This window comes from Acipenser ruthenus, chromosome 38, assembly GCF_902713425.1.
Source record: "Acipenser ruthenus chromosome 38, fAciRut3.2 maternal haplotype, whole genome shotgun sequence".
Lineage (NCBI taxonomy): Eukaryota > Metazoa > Chordata > Actinopteri > Acipenseriformes > Acipenseridae > Acipenser > Acipenser ruthenus.
In genome coordinates, this window is record NC_081226.1 from 4,739,174 (window position 1) to 4,759,956 (window position 20,783).

Sequence of the window (20,783 nt, forward strand, 5' to 3'; positions counted from 1 at the left end):
GGTGTGTGTGTTCGTGGTGGTTTCCTATAAAACCTCAATGATATATATAAACTTGAATAGTGTTTAAAGTAATTTTTGATAAATACAAAATTGTAATAGATCAATGCCTGTGTTACTACAGTCAAGTTGAATCTTACAACCTGCAAGTCAGGTCATATTGAATCATACAAACCTGTAGGCCAGACATACAAGCCGAGAACTGTTTGCGTTTTGAAACGACGCGACGTGGTACAAAAAGGTCGTGTTTTGGTATGCGCGATACATATTAATCACATTTTAGTGGCCTATTTTTATAAGCAGCTAATATTCTTAATAAACACTGCTGAATCAATTTCAGTGATAAAGGAAAACCTGCCAGATACACTAATGTAATCCCTTACTCTTTGCCGATGTCCACGCCTTTTCCGTCTACCTCCATCTCCACGTCGGCCATTTTCACACAGCAAACACAAGCGTCGCGTCTCCTCAACACGCCTGCGCACTATCTGAAAAGAAACAAACAAGAGCGGCCAAGTGAGTGACCTCGGTGCCTACGGGCCGTCCAACACCTGAACCCATGGTTCTAAACAAACTATCCTTTAATGCATCTCAGCGTATATATATCTACATGTACACATATACACACACACACTCAATTGAGCAAAATAATGTGATATGAAAAACAAGCACAGGACAGAGAGACAGAGAGAGAGAGAGAGATAAAGATATATTGTTGGGCCCAATGTCCTTGATACAAGTCCAGCTCCAGGTAAGAAGCAAGCAAAAAAAAAAAAAAAAACCACACCATAATCCAATAAACACAACAAAACAAAAGTAAAGCAGTCCAGCAGTGAAGATTGGTAAAGAAAGGAATGGTCTCACCACTTTGCTGATGCGGATCCTCTTTTGGCTTTCAAATCATTTCCTGCTGATGGCATAAATTTGTATCCATGTCGCTTTATCCAGCAATTACAGAGTCCATAGGCTTCTTCGTTAGCACAATTAATAATAACACTTTAAAGAAGAAAACCCCTAAACTCTTACTGGTAAACATGCAAAAAATAACAACAAAGAAAACAAAACAAGAGGGGAAGCACCCACAAATAATCAATTCAGCTTGTGCTGGTAGCCAGGAAATTAAACATTGCAAATGCAATCAGGAGCAGAGGCAGCGTGAGGTCACCAAGTAGAAAAAAACACCCCCCTTGATAGACAGACATGTCTAAAGGTCTTATGGAACTTTGTGCGTAAGGTCGAATTTGCGTAAGTCGGGTCTTGCGTAACCCGGGGAGCGTCTTACATCAGTGTCAATCAAGATAAAAGACTAAAATAATTTTTCTGCAGAAAGAAATGAAAAGTTATACACATGCACTCTCTTTTACTAGAGTGAAGTTAAGTCCCGTGTTTGAGGCTTAGGAACAAACAAAATCTCATCAAGCAGCTTCTTGAAGGATCCCAGGGTGTCAGCTTCAACAACATTACTGGGGAGTTGGTTCCAGACCCTCACAATTCTCTGTGTAAAAAAGTTCCTCCTATTTTCTGTTCTGAATGAACATAAGAACATAAGAACATAAGAAAGTTTACAAACGAGAGGAGGCCATTCAGCCCATCTTGCTCGTTTGGTTGTTAGTAGCTTATTGGTCCCAGAATCTCATCAAGCAGCTTCTTGAAGGATCCCAGGGTGTCAACTTCAACAACATTACTGGGGAGTTGGTTCCAAATTCCCACGATTCTCTGTGTAAAAAAGTGCCTCCTATTTTCTGTATTGTAGTAGAGCCCTTGTTGAAGAACAATATTGCATACTGTTTGATGTGCATGCATTTCAATTTTGATGTACTTTATAACAATAAAATAATTCACAGCATTTCATGACAAGCATCCCTCGGCACAACTTTTAAATACTATATATGTGCCACAAAGTACTACCTAATTTGAATTTGGTTGTAAGATCAATATAAAAATGAATATTAGAAAAAAAATCAGGCAAATTTACATTGCTTTTAGCTTTAGTCATGTCATTTAGAAATGATCCATTAAGACGAAGAATGATTCTGAATGAGTGTTTGACTGTAAATAGTACAGTACATCCTGGTAGCATAGTGAAGTTAGCAAGCAGTTCGCAGTTCCTTCCAGCTCACGTTAGTCCAGCTCGCTATTCATTTTTCCAGTTTGCTATTCATTTTTCCAGCTTCCCATAGAACGTCCCATTCAATAGACTGTTCTGAATCAGATCGGGTGGTCACACACACAAGCAGACTTCTATTAAGATTTTGTATAATTTTTGGTGGTGCCCAGCACGGGTCAGAGTCCCGCCCCCATACTTGCTCTTCCATAAAAAAATAAATAAATTATATATATATATATATATATATATATATATATATATATATATATTTATATTTATTGTGGTTGTACTTAATTTAGACTATCTATTTTATTATATATATATATATATATATATATATATATATATATATATATATATAATTATTGCTTACGTATGACATACTGAGTTGGAGTACATTGTCCTATAAAATTGTATATTAGAGGATAAACGACAAAGCTCTGCTGAATACAGTAACAAACACGTGCTGATGGAGGCGTGTAAACAATACGTCAGAGTCGTTTTAAAGCTACAACACAGACAGAAACAAAATAAATGATATGGTACACAATAGGGCTGTCAGTTAACCCTCAAAATGGCAATCGATTAATTGGGCACACAAGTAAATGATTGTACCTCCCTGTGACAGTCTGGCTCGCAGTGGTGACGTCACGGACCAGGAAGTAGAAACCAAAACAATGGATGGGCGGTTGAAGCTTATTTATTAATAAACAAAACAAAAACAAAAGATTTAACAAAACACCAAACAAAAGGGCACCAGGGCCAAACAAATAAACCAACAAACAAACAAGTAAGTGTCATGCTGGATAATCCAGCACGTTTTAGCAATTGTATATAAATGTTGCTCCCTCTCTCCTCTCTCCTCTCTCCTCTCTCTCCTCTCTCCTCTCTCCTCTCTCCTCTCTCCTCTCTCTCCTCTCTCCTCTCTCCTCTCTCCTCTCCCCGTACTCTCCTCTGTACACCCAACCCCGAGTGCAGAGAGCTGCAGGTTTATATACTCTGGCCGAAGGATTAACTAGTTCTTAATTATCTTATTACCCCTCGGCCAGAGTCTGCACGTGTTTGGTAAGGATGCATGACTGTCAGCTAGTTAAATAATCAGTAGCTGATCAGCCATGCATCCTCACAGGGTTTTTAAATATAATAATAAAAGACGCGGCACTTTTATCCGCGCCGCAAACAAAAATACAAATAATAATACATAGGGGCGGGACAGTCCGCCACACGCCCACATACATTTTCACTCCATTCCTCTCACCGCCACGTTATTGTTTTAATGTCATTGCTGTTAAGTAAAAGCTTGTGCACAACAATTGTTGAATGTGAGCAGTAATTAAGAACATAAGAAAGTTTACAAACGAGAGGAGGCCATTCAGCCCATCTTGCTCGTTTGGTTGTTAGTAGCTTATTGATCCCAGAATCTCATCAAGCAGCTTCTTGAAGGATCCCAGGGTGTCGGCTTCAATAACATTACTGGGGAGTTGGTTCCAGACCCTCACAATTCTCTCTGTAAAAAAGTGGTAGGATGGACCAGCAAATCAGATGCTGGTTAAGACGAGCAGGAGAAGAAGAGCACGCCCACTGCTTGTCTGTGGCAGAAATACTGTAAATATCAAGGCAGTGCGATCGGTGCAGTTTCATTGATAAACCTAAATAATGTTATTAACTATGTGCATTACAAAAATGTAATTATTGAATCTATTATCCAGTATTTATATCGATGTATATAATGAGGAAATGGAATCGATCGAAAAATCGATTTTTGATTTAATCATAGCAGCCTAACAATAATTAAATTTCAAATACAGTCCCATAAATACAGCATAATAAATAATAAAAGCAATAAATAACCCATGTATAATAATGTTTGACTGCATATAAACTTTAGGCCATGTAACTTTTGTTATAAAACTGTAAAGAATATTTAACACTACCATATTGTACATATTTTATATCAAACTATTTATTTTTAAAGACTAGAAAAATAATCAAGTGTGTCTGAAGTGTTAAACACAATCACTACCCATTGAATTTTTTTTCTCAGGCACTCATATGGGCGCCTTTCAAATGAAGCGGGATCAGGGACTTTTTAAGATGCTACGGCGCAGAGTGATTTTTCAGGGTTTTTTTCACTCTGTGGTTGCGTCTCCTTTAAAAAACGAGGCCCTCAGTCACAAGCAACAGCTCCCAACAGCTAAGCACACCCCCCAAGCTGACACTTAGAGGACATCTGTCAATAGAAATATTGTTCACATCAAAATGTGTGTAAAATATAAGCTCAAACACTGGTGGAGCAGGGCCCACGTTCCTGAATATTGGTGGAGCATGGGCACCACGGGTCCATATAACTCGCCACCTATGCATGACCATATGGTAGATACCCCCCCCCCCACACACACACACAACAGGAATGTATAGAAACATCTTTGTTTGTTTTAAGAATCTGAGTTTTTAAAATTCTAAACTGTTGCATCCCTAAATTTAAACACGGGGGCAGATCAGCCATGGGGAAAGATCAGCCATGGAGAGAGATCAGCTATGGAGAGGAGATCAGCCATGGAGAGAGATCAGCCATGGAGAGAGATCAGCCATGGAGAGGAGATAAGTCATGGAGAGAGATCGGCCATGGAGAGAGATCAGCCATGGAGAGGAGATCAGCCATAGAGAGGAGATCTGTCATGGAGTGGAGATCAGCCATGGAGTAGAGATCAGCCATGGAGAGAGATCAGCCATGGAGAGGAGATCTGTCATGGAGAGAGATCAGCCATGGAGAGGAGATCAGTCATGGAGAGAGATCAGCCATGAAGAGGAGATCAGCCATGGAGAGATCTGCCATGGAGAGAGGTCAGCCATAGAGAGGAGGTCTGTCATGGAGAGAGATCAGCCAAGGAGAGATCTGTCATGGAGAGAGATCAGCCATGGAGAGGAGATCTGCCATGGAGAGATCTGCCATAGAGAGAGATCAGTCATGGAGAGAGATCAGTCATGGAGAGAGATCTGCCATGGAGAGGGGATCAGCCATGGAGAGGTCAGCCATAGAGAGGAGATCTGTCATGGAGAGAGATCAGCCATGGAGAGATCTGCCATGGAGAGAGATCAGCCATGGAAAGGAGATCAGCCATGGAGTGATCGACCTTGGAGAGGAGATCAGCCATGGAGAGAGATCAGCCATGGAGAGATCGGCCATGGAGAGGAGATCAGCCATGGAGAGAGCAGCCATGGAGAGGAGAACAGCCATGGAGATGAGATTGGCCATGGAAAGAGATCAGCCATGAAGAGGATATCGACCATGGAGAGAGATCAGCCATGAAGAGGAGATCAGCCATGGAAAGAGATCAGCCATGGAGAGGAGATCAGCCATGAAGAGGAGATCTGCCATGGAGAGGTCAGCCATGTAAAGAGATCAGCCATGGAGAAGTCTGCCATGCAGAGAGGATATCTGCCATGGAGAGGTCTGTCATGGAGAGGAACTCTGCCATGGCTGCTGATTCGGGGGGGGGGGGGGGGGGACATGGGGAAAGATCTACCATGTGACATCATAACTGTGTCAGTTAACCAGGTAATAAAAAGATAGAAAAACACGGCAATATTTAAACATATCTATGTAGCAGCGCCACAGCACAGTTGCACAGTTACTATCATTAACTAGGAACAAAGGGAGCTTTCATAACCTCTGAATTTGCATAACAGATTTCTTTTTTTTTATCTCTTTATCATCCCAATAACTGGTTATTTATTACAGTTTCTCTACTCCTGGATATTTGGCATGTTTAATACTACTGTGTGCCTTCAAAATTTGCATAATAATGATATTTGATTATTATCTACTTCTATGTGTTCTTATTAATAAACCTCTGAATTTGCATACTACAGTATTGCATTTTTAATCTCTGTATTATCCTATAATAGGTGAGTGAGGGTGAAATGCTCTTGTTATTGTGTTTATTGTTATTCTATGGTGATAGAGCCGTGGTTTATGTATTGTGTATGCTGTTCAGCCAGTGTATTTGATATTTGACAGTATATTGCTTTGTTTAGATTAGGGAGCTTACCTTAATGAAGTTGCTGCAGCTTTATGTGTGGGACAAGTGTTTGTTTTAGACACGTGTTCAGTAATCATCCAAGAAAAGGGGCAATGCTGATGTTCAGTCTTTACTGGTAAAGTGAGAAACTGGAGAATAATAATGATAACAAGTAAACAAAGACGGTATTTATGCAGGTTAAACAAAAACATGTAAAGAAACATGTTTATTGTACAATATATGAATGTTTATTGTAAAAAGTATGAATGGAATGAATGTTAAATACAAATCGAGTTTATTTTTGTATACAATCATTCCAGGTGTAAGTGTTTATTGAGTAATTGATCCTGTTAGGAGTAGGCAAGGCTGAGGATTATTTAACGCTGTGTCTTTCCTGTGCATTGTGTCATTGGTGATCTTGTCTTTGTGAGCGTCAGTCAGGGTGGCGCAAGGGATGAGGCCCAGAGACAGACTGCAGTTCAAACAAAAGAATTTCATTAAATAAAAGACACACAATAAACAGGCACGAGGGCCAAACAAAAAGGTTCTTAAACACAAACAATAAACACAAAGTAAAACTTACAGAAATAAAGCTTCCAGGCTGAGCTGGAATGCAAACATTTTAAAAAACAGCACACAAAGAAAAACCCAGCAAGCAACACAAAATACCAGCTTCCTTCCTCAGCTACCTCTCCCTAATGAGGCCTCCTTTTATGTCAGGTGGCTGGGTGCTGATTGATTGTTAATTACTCCAATCAACCCCCAGTCACCTGACACAATAAACCTGGGCAGGGAGGGGAATTTAACCACATCCCTGCCAATATTTACAAGGGCAGAGCCCTGCTCTGCCACACAGTCATTTTGTGTTCAACCTGGTAGTCTGTCAGCATCATTGTGATTCTGTGAAGTATCCTATAGTGTTGCCTGTGAACACTACCAAGTTGCTGTTTCCTGCCTTCCAAAGAACCTCCTGAGTTGATAAATGTGATTGTGGGTGGGGTAAGCTCAGACAGTCTCCCCATTACAAGATGGCACAGTGGGTAAATGTTAATGCACTAGACCAGCCTTTCACCTTTCTCTGGAGGTCTGGGTTCCAATTGGGAGGGCTAGGTTGTTAATGGTATGTGTTCTCTTTCTTGTCCCTCAGATCTCCCTGTTTGTTGGAATCTCCCTGTTATAAATCAGTAACCGGACTGGCGCTTGGTAAACATGTGGACTCTCCAGGTGGACTCTGATATTTTGAGTTTTTCACCATTTCACAGAAATCATGTGACTTCTTTCCAATGGGGTTGTTTGCCAGTCCAAAAAGTTGGAGCAAATGTTTGTTTTGCTAATGTCCCTCAAGTATAAAAAAACAAAACAGACATGAGGAATTACAAGTGTGTTCTTTCCCTGATGATGTCAATTGAACCAGCATGTCAGTGTTATGATGCACTCAATAACGTGCTAAAGAAGTCCTTAGCAGGTGACATCACAATCGGACAAGCGGCTCAACTTATAAGGTTCGACATACTTTTATAGAAGTGGGGGAAATCTACCCATCTACCTAACTGACAAAACCATCAGGATTGCGAGGTTTGCCTCAATATCTATTGATGTGGCTCAATCTGGCAGGCCTTGAGCTGCTAGGTCACTCATTAACACTCAAATCAATATTGAGAGAGGGTCAGGGAGAGGGGGGAGAAGAGGAGGAGGGGAGGAGCGAGGCTCTTAAAAAGCAGAGCGCCAGGCGACTGGGTCATTATAGCGCCTGTGTGTCCGTGTGTCTGTCTGACAGTCGTCATGGAGACTCCAGTCAGCCTGCTGCTCCTGTGCTCCTGCCTGGCCGCAGTCCTCGGAGAGCAAGCGTGAGTAAACGGTTCTTAATTAAAGTAACGAGGGAAACTGAACTCAAGTGATGACCAGAAATGACTAAAGGTAAAACTGTGTGGGTCTGTAGCATATATCTATATCCTGGTGTGTTTATAGCAGGGGTGTCCAAAGCTGGCTCTTCCACTCCTGGTCTTTGTTCCAACCCTGTTCTAAATCATTTAATTGAACCAATGAAACCTCCATCCAGACCCTGAAGTAGTGAATTAAACTATTTTACCTGTTACACCTGGAGTGGAATGAACCTCCAGGACTGGGATTGGACATACCTGGTTTATAGTATATTTATATTTATTTATGTTCATATATATATATATATATATATATATATATATATATATATATATATATATACAGCGTCTCCATACTCTGTGTGTGTGTCGCAGTGCTGTACCAGCTATCACAGGTTCATACACAAAGACTGCTTTCTCTTCAGAGAGATGATCTGACTCTCAGAGGACAGGGGGCTAGAAGAGGTCCTACAAGTGAAAGCTGAAACATTTCCTATGGAAGTTGCTTCCCCTGTAATGAGCTGCCTCAGGGGGGACAGCAGCAGAACTTGTCTGTTGCCTCATTCTTATTTCTGTGTGTCTCGAATCCTCTGCAGACCCACTGGTGCAGTTTTGATCATTTTAAGGTTCATATTTGCATGCACTTTTTAATATTCATCACATCTCATAATGCTAAACAACACTGGAGACTGGAGTTGGCTAAAGATGGTGCTCAGAAAAAAAAAATAGATACAAAGTAGGAACCTTAAAATGAGCAAAACTGATTTTACCTACTTGTAGCAGGGCGGTAGTAAGCCCTGTTGTTTAAATGTATTTGTTTATTTTTAGAACAGGGTTTCCACCTCCGCCCGCGTGTTATTTTGTATTTGTTGTATTATTATTATTATTATTGTTGTTATGATTTAGGTGTTTTGCTGTTTTATTTATTTAGAAAGGTATTTAAATGATGGCGTAGCCGCATTGTTTGTATTTGTTTAGTAGCGTGGATGGGTAGCCCCATCCACAGTAATTTAGAAATCTTGTGCAGATTGTGGCCGAGGGGTAATAGAATAATTGCCAGCTAGTTAAACCCCTCTGCCACGATATATAAACATGCAGCTCTCTGCACTCGGGGTGGGTGTACGAGAGGAGAGCGAGGAGAGCGAGGAGAGAGAGGAGAGAGAAAAACTTCAAAACTTCAAAAGAAACAGGAACAGTGAAGGCTATTGCCCAGCCTGACCTGTGTGGATTTCGTGTTTGAGATTTGTTTTGTTTACACCTTTTATTTTGCTCTGTGAGCACAGTTTCCTTTTGTTTAAACCTTTGATTTATTTTTGTATTTAAATAAAACGGCGGCCAGCCGCGTCTTTCTTTTGAAACTGCAGTGCCTGGTGTCAGTGTTTCAGTTCCTGCTTCTGCCCTGACGTCACCGCCCAGCCACCCTGTGACCCCACCATTAAGAAATTTGTATGCGAATATATGTTTTGGAACCCCGTGTCCCCAATCGCCCGCTCTGATCACTGGATGCTGGCCTATTATTCAGAGAAAAACTTCAGGTGGTAGATCTTTTAGTTATATGGCACCTAAATTATGGAACAACTTACCCATCACAATTAAGAAGCCCCTTCAGTCAATGTCTTCAAGTATAGACTAAAAACCCATTTCTATAGCCTGGCATTTTCATTCAGATGAGCCAAGATCCTCTTGCCCCCTGCCCATATTGTTTCCACTGTTTTTTATTCATTTTATTTAATTTATTTTTTATCTAGATTAAAATCATATTTTTATAGCGCAGCTTATATATCCTGTTTTGTTTTTATTCTGTTCTTTTTTAATGCTTACTGTTCTTCAGTAATATGGATTATATTTGCTTTTGTAAAGTGCTTTGTGGCGACCTGTTGCAAAAGGCGCTGTATCAAAATACAATTGAATTGAATATTCAATACATTGGGTCTTGTAAATTTGTCTTGTTCGTCGTGAAATGTTTTTTCTTTTAAGAGAAATTGGTTGCCTGTTTCCAGTTTAAGTTTGCAAAAAAAAAGAAATGTATTAATGAATTAATTTAGCATTTGCTTTACACTTTACTACAAAACTTATGACTAACAATTGATTGGACCTGTATCAAAATCTCACAGTGTACCACTTTCTGACCTTACACGGGTCAGGTTTTGGTACACTACCACATTCTGACGAGGTAAAATTTTCTGGCCCTATACTAGTAATTCAATTAAATGTAATGAATATCTCTATCTATAAAAAGTAAATGAATGAAATATCCTTTCATTAGTGTATCTTAAAAATGCAATGAACACATTTGTAAATATATAAAACCTTTATTGATGTATATGAAGTATTTCATTCCATTGAACTTGTTACTTCATTCCAGTAGTCTTAAGATATGTGTGACAATTCTATAATCACCACACCTGAAATAACTGTATGGAGATGAAATCCTTGTGGGTGTCATCCACAGCTGCAACGTAATCCTTCATGCATTTAACAAAATACGTTTTTTGCTCCAATGTGTAATTCAGAACATGTTTAGCTGTCTTCATGAAATTCAAACCTAAATATTACAACATATATTTAGCCTTTTGAGAACGTAACGCAGGAACAACGATGTATTGCATTGTGATACACCTGTGTAATATCTGACCACCTATTCTGTGAATTCAAGGAATGTCCTGAGCAGATTCAGTGTTTCAATACTGCTGGATTAATGATCTTGCTGGAGTTGTTGGCAGCTTGCTATCTATCTCACAGTTCAGTTGAATGAGATCTAGTGCGATTGGGAACAAATAATTCCCTGGTGTAATATAATCCATCAGACTGGGTCTTATTTTGCAATTTATATATATATATATATATATATATATATATATATATATATATATATATATATATATATATATATATAACAGTACTAGAATTGACAGGCCTCTACACTTCCACTGAGGATGAGGCTGCGGCTTGCAGTATTATAATGGGGAGAGATTTCTGCACCTCTTACTTTTCCCCCAAAAATATTTTTACTTTTTCTTAATCCCCTTTCATCAAGAACACCCCCCTCTGTCTCTCTCTCTCAGTTTCTTTATCGCGGCTCCCAGTGTGGTCCATTTTGGGGTGGTTGAGTGGATCGGGGTGCAGCTGCAGAAGGGCTACCCTAAGACCTCTGTGCGGCTCTACTTCGAAGAAGAGATCACAAAGACCCGGTGCTCCCAGCCTGTGAACGTGGAAGTGGGGGGCAGTGATGATAACATCCAGACCCGAGTCGCACTGAAGGTACTGCACACTTTCTATGGGGTTCAATGGGTCCAGGCAGCACTGCCCTGCGCACAGTACAGCACAGCGAGGCTCTGCCCAGGGCACTGCATTACAACTTTAAATAAACACTGTGTTGGGTAGCTGCTCTACTTCGATATAGGTTTTACAGGGTGGTTTCTGGTTCTTCACAGTTAGACACAGAAAAAGTGAGAGATCTGGCGATATATAAGGATGAGGTTCCGTATCTCTTGCTTGTGGCTGAAATGGGCAATCAGCGAAAAATTGTGAGAGTTCTCCTGTCGAAGAAAATGGGCTACATCTTCATTCAAACCGATCAACCCATCTATACTCCCAGTGAGAAAGGTAACTAACACGAAATCGACCAGCTTTGAAACCCTATACAAGGCTTGAAACTCGCACTAGCCCTGCTGTACCTAGACCTGGGTTTCAGAACTACTTTCAATTAAGTATTCAGTATTACTGAAATGACCAGAAGCCAGGAGTTTGCTGTTAAATGAATTGTTCATCCCTTATAGTTACAACTCCTATTAGTAACCCTGCAGACTCCCAGGTGAGACGTATTGATGCTGTGATGAGAATCAGTTCATTCACAGCAGATTTACCAGGGAGCTGATTGTTCAAACTCCTATTAGTAACCCTGCAGACTCCCAGGTGAGACGTATTGATGCTGTGATGAGAATCAGTTCATTCACAGCAGATTTACCAGGGGGCTGATTGTTCAAACTCCTATTAGTAACCCTGCAGACTCCCAGGTGAGACGTATTGATGCTGTGATGAGAATCAGTTCATTCACAGCAGATTTACCAGGGGGCTGATTGTTCAAACTCCTATTAGTAACCCTGCAGACTCCCAGGTGAGACGTATTGATGCTGTGATGAGAATCAGTTCATTCACAGCAGATTTACCAGGGAGCTGATTGTTCAAACTCTTGGCACCTCCCTGGTCATTCCAATGACATGCCTGGACAAGGGAGCTCTGAAACCCAGACTCGAATTACATGGTAAATGCAGTTTAAGCTCTAGACTAGACTGTACTAGAATTACATTGTAACTGCAGTTTAAGATCATTAAATTTGTCCGGACTACAATTACATTATAACTGCTGTTTTACTGTAGTAGAATTACTTTGTAATTGCAATTTAAGCTCTCTAGACTAGACTCAACTAGAATTAAAGTGTAACTATACTTTACTACAGTTGCACAGAGTTTTACCTGTAGTCTTCATAGTAGTATGCTTCTATACTAACTTGGGTGTCTTTGTCTAGTTCAATTCAGAGTCTTCACTTTGGACCACACAATGAAACCAACAGAGAAATCAGTGTCCGTATCTGTGTTTGTAAGTATTTTTTGTAAATCGTTATTAAACATCTATGTTCTGCCCTGCTTGTAAAGACACAGTCTCTCCTGTAGGAGGCAGTGTAAAGCAGTTTAAAAGCTGCCCTGGGTCTCTCAGCTCCTGTCTAACTGGGATCTCTGTACACAACCTCCCCTTGCTTGTAAAGACACAGTCTCTCCTGTAGGGGGCAGTGTAAAGCAGTTTAAACCCTGCCCTGGGTCTCTCAGCTCCTGTCTAACTGGGATCTCTGTACACACCCTCCCCTTGCTTGTAAAGGCACATTCTCTCCTGTAGGGGGCAGTGTAAAGCAGTTTAAACCCTGCCCTGGGTCTCTCAGCTCCTGTCTAACTGGGATCTCTGTACACACCCTCCCCTTGCTTGTAAAGGCACATTCTCTCCTGTAGGGGGCAGTGTAAAGCAGTTTAAACCTTGCCCTGGGTCTCTCAGCTGCTGTCTAACTGGGATCTCTGTACACAACCTCCCCTTGCTTGTAAAGACACAGTCTCTCCTGTAGGGGGCAGTGTAAAGCAGTTTAAACCTTGCCCTGGGTCCCTCAGCTGCTGTCTAACTGGGATCTCTGTACACAACCTCCCCTTGCTTGTAAAGGCACATTCTCTCCTGTAGGGGGCAGTGTAAAGCAGTTTAAACCTTGCCCTGGGTCTCTCAGCTGCTGTCTAACTGGGATCTCTGTACACAACCTCCCCTTGCTTGTAAAGACACAGTCTCTCCTGTAGGGGGCAGTGTAAAGCAGTTTAAACCTTGCCCTGGGTCTCTCAGCTGCTGTCTAACTGGGATCTCTGTACACAACCTCCCCCTGCTTGTAAAGGCACATTCTCTCCTGTAGGGGGCAGTGTAAAGCAGTTTAAACTTTGCCCTGGTTCTCTCAGCTCCTGTCTAACTGGGATCTCTGTACACACCTCCCCCTGCTTGTAAAGGCACATTCTCTCCTGTAGGAGGCAGTGTAAAGCAGTTTAAACCCTGCCCTGGGTCTCTCAGCCCCTGTCTAACTGGGATCTCTGTACACACCTCCCCCTGCTTGTAAAGACACAGTCTCTCCTGTAGGGGGCAGTGTAAAGCAGTTTAAACTTTGCCCTGGTTCTCTCAGCTCCTGTCTAACTGGGATCTCTGTACACACCTCCCCCTGCTTGTAAAGGCACATTCTCTCCTGTAGGAGGCAGTGTAAAGCAGTTTAAACCCTGCCCTGGGTCTCTCAGCTCCTGTCTAACTGGGATCTCTGTACACTACACACCCTGCTTGTAAAGACACAGTCTCTCCTGCAGTTCAAACCCTGCCCTGAGTCTCTCTTGTAAGCTGTGTTGTTGTTGTTTTTTCCTGCAGAACTCTTTGGGTAACCGTGTTTTCCATAAGGATATGAGGTCTGTGGCTGGTGTTGTCAGTCAGCACATGATGATACCGGATGTGACAGAGTAAGTGACGTCAAACTGACTGAAACTAACAGAACTAACTGAAACTAACAGAACTAACTGAAACAAACAGAACTAACTGAAACTAACTGAAACTGACAGAACTAACTGAAACTAACAGAACTAACTGAAACTAACAGAACTAACTGAAACAAACAGAACTAACTGAAACTAACAGAACTAACTGAAACTAACAGAAATAACTGAAACAAACATAACTAACTGAAACTAACAGAACTAACTGAAACTAACAGAAATAACTGAAACTAACAGAACTAACTGAAACTAACAGAAATAACTGAAACTAACTGAAACTAACAGAACTAACTGAAACTGACAGAACTAACTGAAACTAACTGAAACTAACTGAAACAAACAGAACTAACTGAAACTAACAAAAATAACTGAAACTAACAGAACTAACTGAAACTAACAGAACTAACTGAAACTAACAGAACTAACTGAAACTGACAGAACTAACTGAAACTAACTGAAACTAACAGAACTAACTGAAACTAACTGAAACTAACAGAACTAACTGAAACTAACAGAACTAACTGAAACTGACAGAACTAACTGAAACTAACTGAAACAAACAGAACTAACTGAAACTAACAGAAATAACTGAAACTAACTGAAACTAACTGAAACTAACAGAACTAACTGAAACTAACAGAACTAACTGAAACTGACAGAACTAACTGAAACTAACTGAAACTAACTGAAACTAACAGAACTAACTGAAACTAACAGAACTAACTGACAGAACTAACTGAAACTAACAGAACTAACTGAAACTAACAGAACTAACTGACAGAACTAACTGAAACTAACAGAACTAACTGAAACTAACAGAACTAATTGAAACTAACAGAACTAACTGACAGAACTAACTGAAACTAACAGACAGAACTAACTGAAACTAACAGAACTAACTGACAGAACTAACTGAAACTAACAGAACTATGAAACTAACAGAACTAACTGACAGAACTAACTGAAACTAAATTAAACTAATAGAAGTAACCAAACTAATTGAACTAACTGAAGTAACTAAAGTAACTGAATCAGCACAGCTTCTCTCTATCATGTGATCAGTGTATCATCACACCCTGGAATCAGCACAGCTTCTCTCTATCATGTGATCAGTGTATCACACTCTGGAATCAGCACAGCTTCTCTCTATCATGTGATCAGTGTATCATCACACCCTGGAATCAGCACAGCTTCTCTCTATCATGTGATCAGTGTATCATCACACCCTGGAATCAGCACAGCTTCTCTCTATCATGTGATCAGTGTATCATCACACCCTGGAATCAGCACAGCTTCTCTCTATCATGTGATCAGTGTATCACACCCTGGAATCAGCACAGCTTCTCTCTATCATGTGATCAGTGTATCACACCCTGGAATCAGCACAGCTTCTCTCTATCATGTGATCAGCGTATCACACCCTGGAATCAGCACAGCTTCTCTCTATCATGTGATCAGTGTATCATCACACCCTGGAATCAGCACAGCTTCTCTCTATCATGTGATCAGTGTATCATCACACCCTGGAATCAGCACAGCTTCTCTCTATCATGTGATCAGTGTATCATCACACCCTGGAATCAGCACAGCTTCTCTCTATCATGTGATCAGTGTATCATCACACCCTGGAATCAGCACAGCTTCTCTCTATCATGTGATCAGTGTATCATCACACCCTGGAATCAGCACAGCTTCTCTCTATCATGTGATCAGTGTATCATCACACCCTGGAATCAGCACAGCTTCTCTCTATCATGTGATCAGTGTATCACACCCTGGAATCAGCACAGCTTCTCTCTATCATGTGATCAGTGTATCACACCCTGGAATCAGCACAGCTTCTCTCTATCATGTGATCAGTGTATCACACCCTGGAATCAGCACAGCTTCTCTCTATCATGTGATCAGCGTATCACACCCTGGAATCAGCACAGCTTCTCTCTATCATGTGATCAGCGTATCACACCCTGGAATCAGCACAGCTTCTCTCTATCATGTGATCAGTGTATCATCACACCCTGGAATCAGCACAGCTTCTCTCTATCATGCGATCAGTGTATTGTTACACCCTGTTCTCCACAGGCTCAAGTCTTTAATTCTCTGATTCCTGTTGGGATTTGAAATCTCTCTAAGCAACAGTCTGGGCTGCGCTGTGTAAATTATTCGTCTAAATTATATAGCCTACACCCCTGTGGCCTCAATAGAGCTGCATTTTTCCAGCAAAACAAACTGATCCAAAGTAGCGCTGGCTCTGGCTTCTATAGAGACACTCTTGCTGGTTATCCTGTGCTGCGTGTCTTTATAACAGTAAGCAGCAGCGCCATCTAGAGTACAGCAGGGGAGCTTAAAACTGAAATGGAAAGTGAATGTAAAGAAGACGATGTTGAATACATAAGTAAAGCTGAGTGTGTGTGTGTTTCCCTGTGTTTAGCCCGGGGACCTGGAAGATTGTAGCTCACTACCAAGACGGAGAAAAGACAGCAGAGTCTCAGAACTTTGAAGTGAGGAAGTTTGGTGAGGATCAGAGCTGCTTTAACTAGCAATAACACTGAGACACTGAGACACACTGAGACACACACTGAGACACACTCACTGAGACACACATTGAGACACACTGAGACACACTGAGACACACTCACTGAGACACACACTGAGACACACTCACTGAGACACACATTGAGACACACTGAGACACACTGAGACACACTCATTGAGACACACACTGAGACACACATAGACACACACTGAGACACACATAGACACACACTGAGACACACTCACTGAGACACACACTGAGACACACATAGACACACACTGAGACACACTCACTGAGACACACACTGAGACACACATTGAGACACACACTGAGACACACTCACTGAGACACACTGAGACACATAGACACACACTGAGACACACACTGAGACACACACTGACTGAGACACACATTGAGACACACACTGAGACACACTCATTGAGACACACACTGAGACACACACTGAGACACACTCACTGAGACACACATTGAGACACACTGAGACACACTGAGACACACTCACTGAGACACACACTGAGACACACATAGACACACACTGAGACACACATAGACACACACTGAGACACACTCACTGAGACACACACTGAGACACACATAGACACACACTGAGACACACTCACTGAGACACACACTGAGACACACATTGAGACACACACTGAGACACACTCACTGAGACACACTGAGACACATAGACACACACTGAGACACACACTGAGACACACACTGACTGAGACACACATTGAGACACACACTGAGACACACTCATTGAGACACACATTGAGACACACTCACTGACTGAGACACACATTGATACACACACTGACACACACTGAGACACACACACACTGACGCACATTAACTGACACACACATTGAGACACACACTTACTGACACACACACTGACACACACACTGACTGAGACACACATTGAGACAAACACTGAGACACTGACACGTTGAGACAGACATACTGAGACACACACACTAAGACACTGAGACATACATTAATTTGCTTTAACTTGCTCTTTATGGAATTTATTCTTATAACCAAATACTCTTAGTTGTAATCGCTCTCAAATGTAATTATTTACTGTATTTTTTATTTTCTCTCATTTGAATTTTCTCTTACTTATTACTGACTGTATTGTATTCTATAACTGCTATTATCTGTAATGTGATATTTTGTAATGTGATATTTTGTAATGTGATACTTTGTAACAACTGTAAGTTGGACTGGATAAGGGTGTCTGCGATGAAATAAATAACAATAATATTATTATTATTATTATTATTATTAAATTCTTAGCAGACGCCCTTATCCAGGGCGACTTACAATTGTTACAACATATCACATGATACATTATTGCACATTATACAGATATCACATTATTTTTACATACAATTACCCATTTATACAGTTGGGTTTTTACTGGAGCAATCTAGGTAAAGTACCGTGCTCAAGGGTACAACAGCAGTGTCCCCCACTGGGGATTGAACCCACAACCCTCCGGTCAAGAGTCCAGAGCCCTAACCACTACTCCACACATAATACACTGAGACACGCCCTGACACACTGAGACACACTGAGACACGCCCTGACACACTGAGACACACTGAGACACGCCCTGACACACTGAGAACGCCCTGACACACTGAGACACACCCTGACACACTGAGACACACCCTGACACACCCTGACACACTGAGACACGCCCTGACACACTGAGACACACCCTGACACACTGAGACATGCCCTGACACACTGAGACACGCCCTGACACACTGAGATACGTCCTGACACACTGAGACACACCCTGACACACTGAGACACACTGAGACACGCCGTGACACACTGAGACACGCCCTGACACACTGAGACACACCCTGACACACTGAGACACACCCTGACACACTGAGACACACCCTGACACACTGAGACACGCCCTGACACACAAACACACATTGACAGAAACAGACACTATAACACATACACATTAATACTGAGACACTCTCACACACTCACACAGAGGTAAAGTCACATACACACAGAGACACACACATGAACGACCATTACAATAAAACACATACTAGCCTCCTATATCCCCGATTAGCCTGAGCAAGCTGTGTGCTTCTGTATGTGAAGTGTTAATTGATCAGGTTTACTGTAATATAGTCCTGAAGCTCTTCTCTGCTGTGTGTTGCAGTGCTGCCCAGTTTTGACGTTCAGATCCTGCCTCAGACAATGTATTACCACGTGAAGGAAGAGGAGTTCAGCTTCATGATAAGCGTCACGTGAGTCTCCTCTCTCCTCAGCCTAGCCTTGTCTTTGACTAGCGCTTTGATCCACTCCTGGTTTTACTGTGAGTTTGATGAGATTCAGATTCAAATAGATTCTGTTCTTTCGCCTGTCTTCATAGCTCATTCCTTTAAGCCCTGGGATTAGTCACATATAAAAGTGTGAGGCATGTGCACTGACGGCAGTCTATTACAGGTGTGCTGATACTCACACTCCTATTTGGAATTGCCTTTAAGTATTTAATAAATAAATCCATTCATTAATGTGTTCATTTCCAAACAAAAAAGCTGTCCTTCCCTCACCTTTACAATTGCAGTTAATTAAGTAGTGCAGTAAAAACGGCAGTGCTTTGGATTACAGGAAAATCCGCTTCCAATCTGCTTTTACAACACTCAGTGCGGAAGTTCATTAATTGCCATTGATTGGTACACAATTGTAAAGGTGCGGGAAGGACAGCTTCTTACAGGTAAGTAGGAGTATCAGCTGTGATTTCCCGGAGTGGTTTTGCTTGGCTGTGTGTGTTTAGACTGGTCTCTGTTTGTCTCTCAGCTACACGTATGGAGAGAAGGTCAATGGCTCAGCTCACGTCCGCTTTGGCATCATCGACGAAGCCGGAAAGACCACCTTTATGAAAGGACTGGAGCAGAACCAGCAAGTGAGTCTCCACATGTTCAGAAAGATCACAGCTCAGAGAGCAGCAGCTGTGAATTACTGTACACGGTCTTTATTATTTTTACTGTCATCTTATCTTTTAACCATGCTTGCAATCATTCTGAGTGCTTCTTATGAGTGCAAAGCCTCAAATACTGTGTGGGTTTTTTAGAAGTCTGTATTGCTTTGGCTATGAGTTTGGGAGCTGATCTTCAGTTCTAGTTGTCTGCCATAGATATATGTAACATTAGCTAGATCAGCCAAAGTGTCTTTCTAGAAGTAAGAGCCAGCGCCGTCTAGAGTCACTTTGGATCAAGTTTGTTTTGCTGGCAGTACACTAGCTGTGCACTAGATGGTGCTGACGCTTTCAAATACAAAGATTGATCTATCCCGTGTTACATAAGAACATAAGAACATAAGAAAGTTTACAAACGAGAGGAGGCCATTCAGCCCATCTTGCTCGTTTGGTTGTTAGTAGCTTATTGATCCCAGAATCTCATCAGCAGCTTCTTGAAGGATCCCAGGGTGTCAGCTTCAACAACATTACTGGGGAGTTGGTTCCAGACCCTCACAATTCTCTGTGTAAAAAAGTGCCTCCTATTTTCTGTTCTGAATGCCCCTTTATCTAATCTCCATTTATGACCCCTGGTCCTTTTTTCTTTTTTCAAGTCAAAGAAGTCCCCCGGGTTGACATTGTCTATACCTTTTAGGATTTTGAATGTTTGAATCAGATCGCCACGTAGTCTTCTTCGTTCAAGACTGAATAGATTCAATTCTTTTAGCCTGTCTGCATACGACATGCCTTTTAAACCTGGGATAATTCTGGTCGCTCTTCTTTGCACTCTTTCTAGAGCAGCAATATCCTTTTTGTAACGAGGTGACCAGAACTGAACACAATATTCTAGGTGAGGTCTTACTAATGCATTGTAGAGTTTTAACATTATTTCCCTTGATTTAAATTCAACACTTCTCACAATATATCCAAGCATCTTGTTAGCCTTTTTTATAGCTTCCCCACATTGTCTAGATGAAGACATTTCTGAGTCAACATAAACTCCTAGGTCTTTTTCATAGTTCCCTTCTTCAATTTCACTATCTCCCATATGATATTTATAATGCACATTTTTATTACCCGCATGCAATACTTTACACTTTTCTCTATTAAATTTCATTTGCCATGTGTCTGCCCAATTTTGAATGCTGTCTAGATCATTT

General features: G+C 41.3%; 1 protein-coding gene across 1 annotated transcript in view; it reads left to right on the forward strand.

Annotated features, from left to right (window-relative positions):
- Window positions 1-7,859: 7,859 nt before the first annotated feature.
- LOC117968147 (complement C4-like) overlaps window positions 7,860-20,783 on the forward strand; it is a 58,992-nt gene continuing 46,068 nt past the window's right edge. The window contains exons 1-8 of the mRNA XM_059009222.1: window positions 7,860-7,973; window positions 11,072-11,267; window positions 11,441-11,612; window positions 12,535-12,605; window positions 13,944-14,032; window positions 16,497-16,579; window positions 18,826-18,913; window positions 19,467-19,572. Of these exons, the coding sequence (XP_058865205.1) occupies window positions 7,909-7,973; window positions 11,072-11,267; window positions 11,441-11,612; window positions 12,535-12,605; window positions 13,944-14,032; window positions 16,497-16,579; window positions 18,826-18,913; window positions 19,467-19,572 (870 nt within the window). The 5' untranslated portion in view covers window positions 7,860-7,908. The remainder of the gene's footprint in view (window positions 7,974-11,071; window positions 11,268-11,440; window positions 11,613-12,534; window positions 12,606-13,943; window positions 14,033-16,496; window positions 16,580-18,825; window positions 18,914-19,466; window positions 19,573-20,783) is intronic.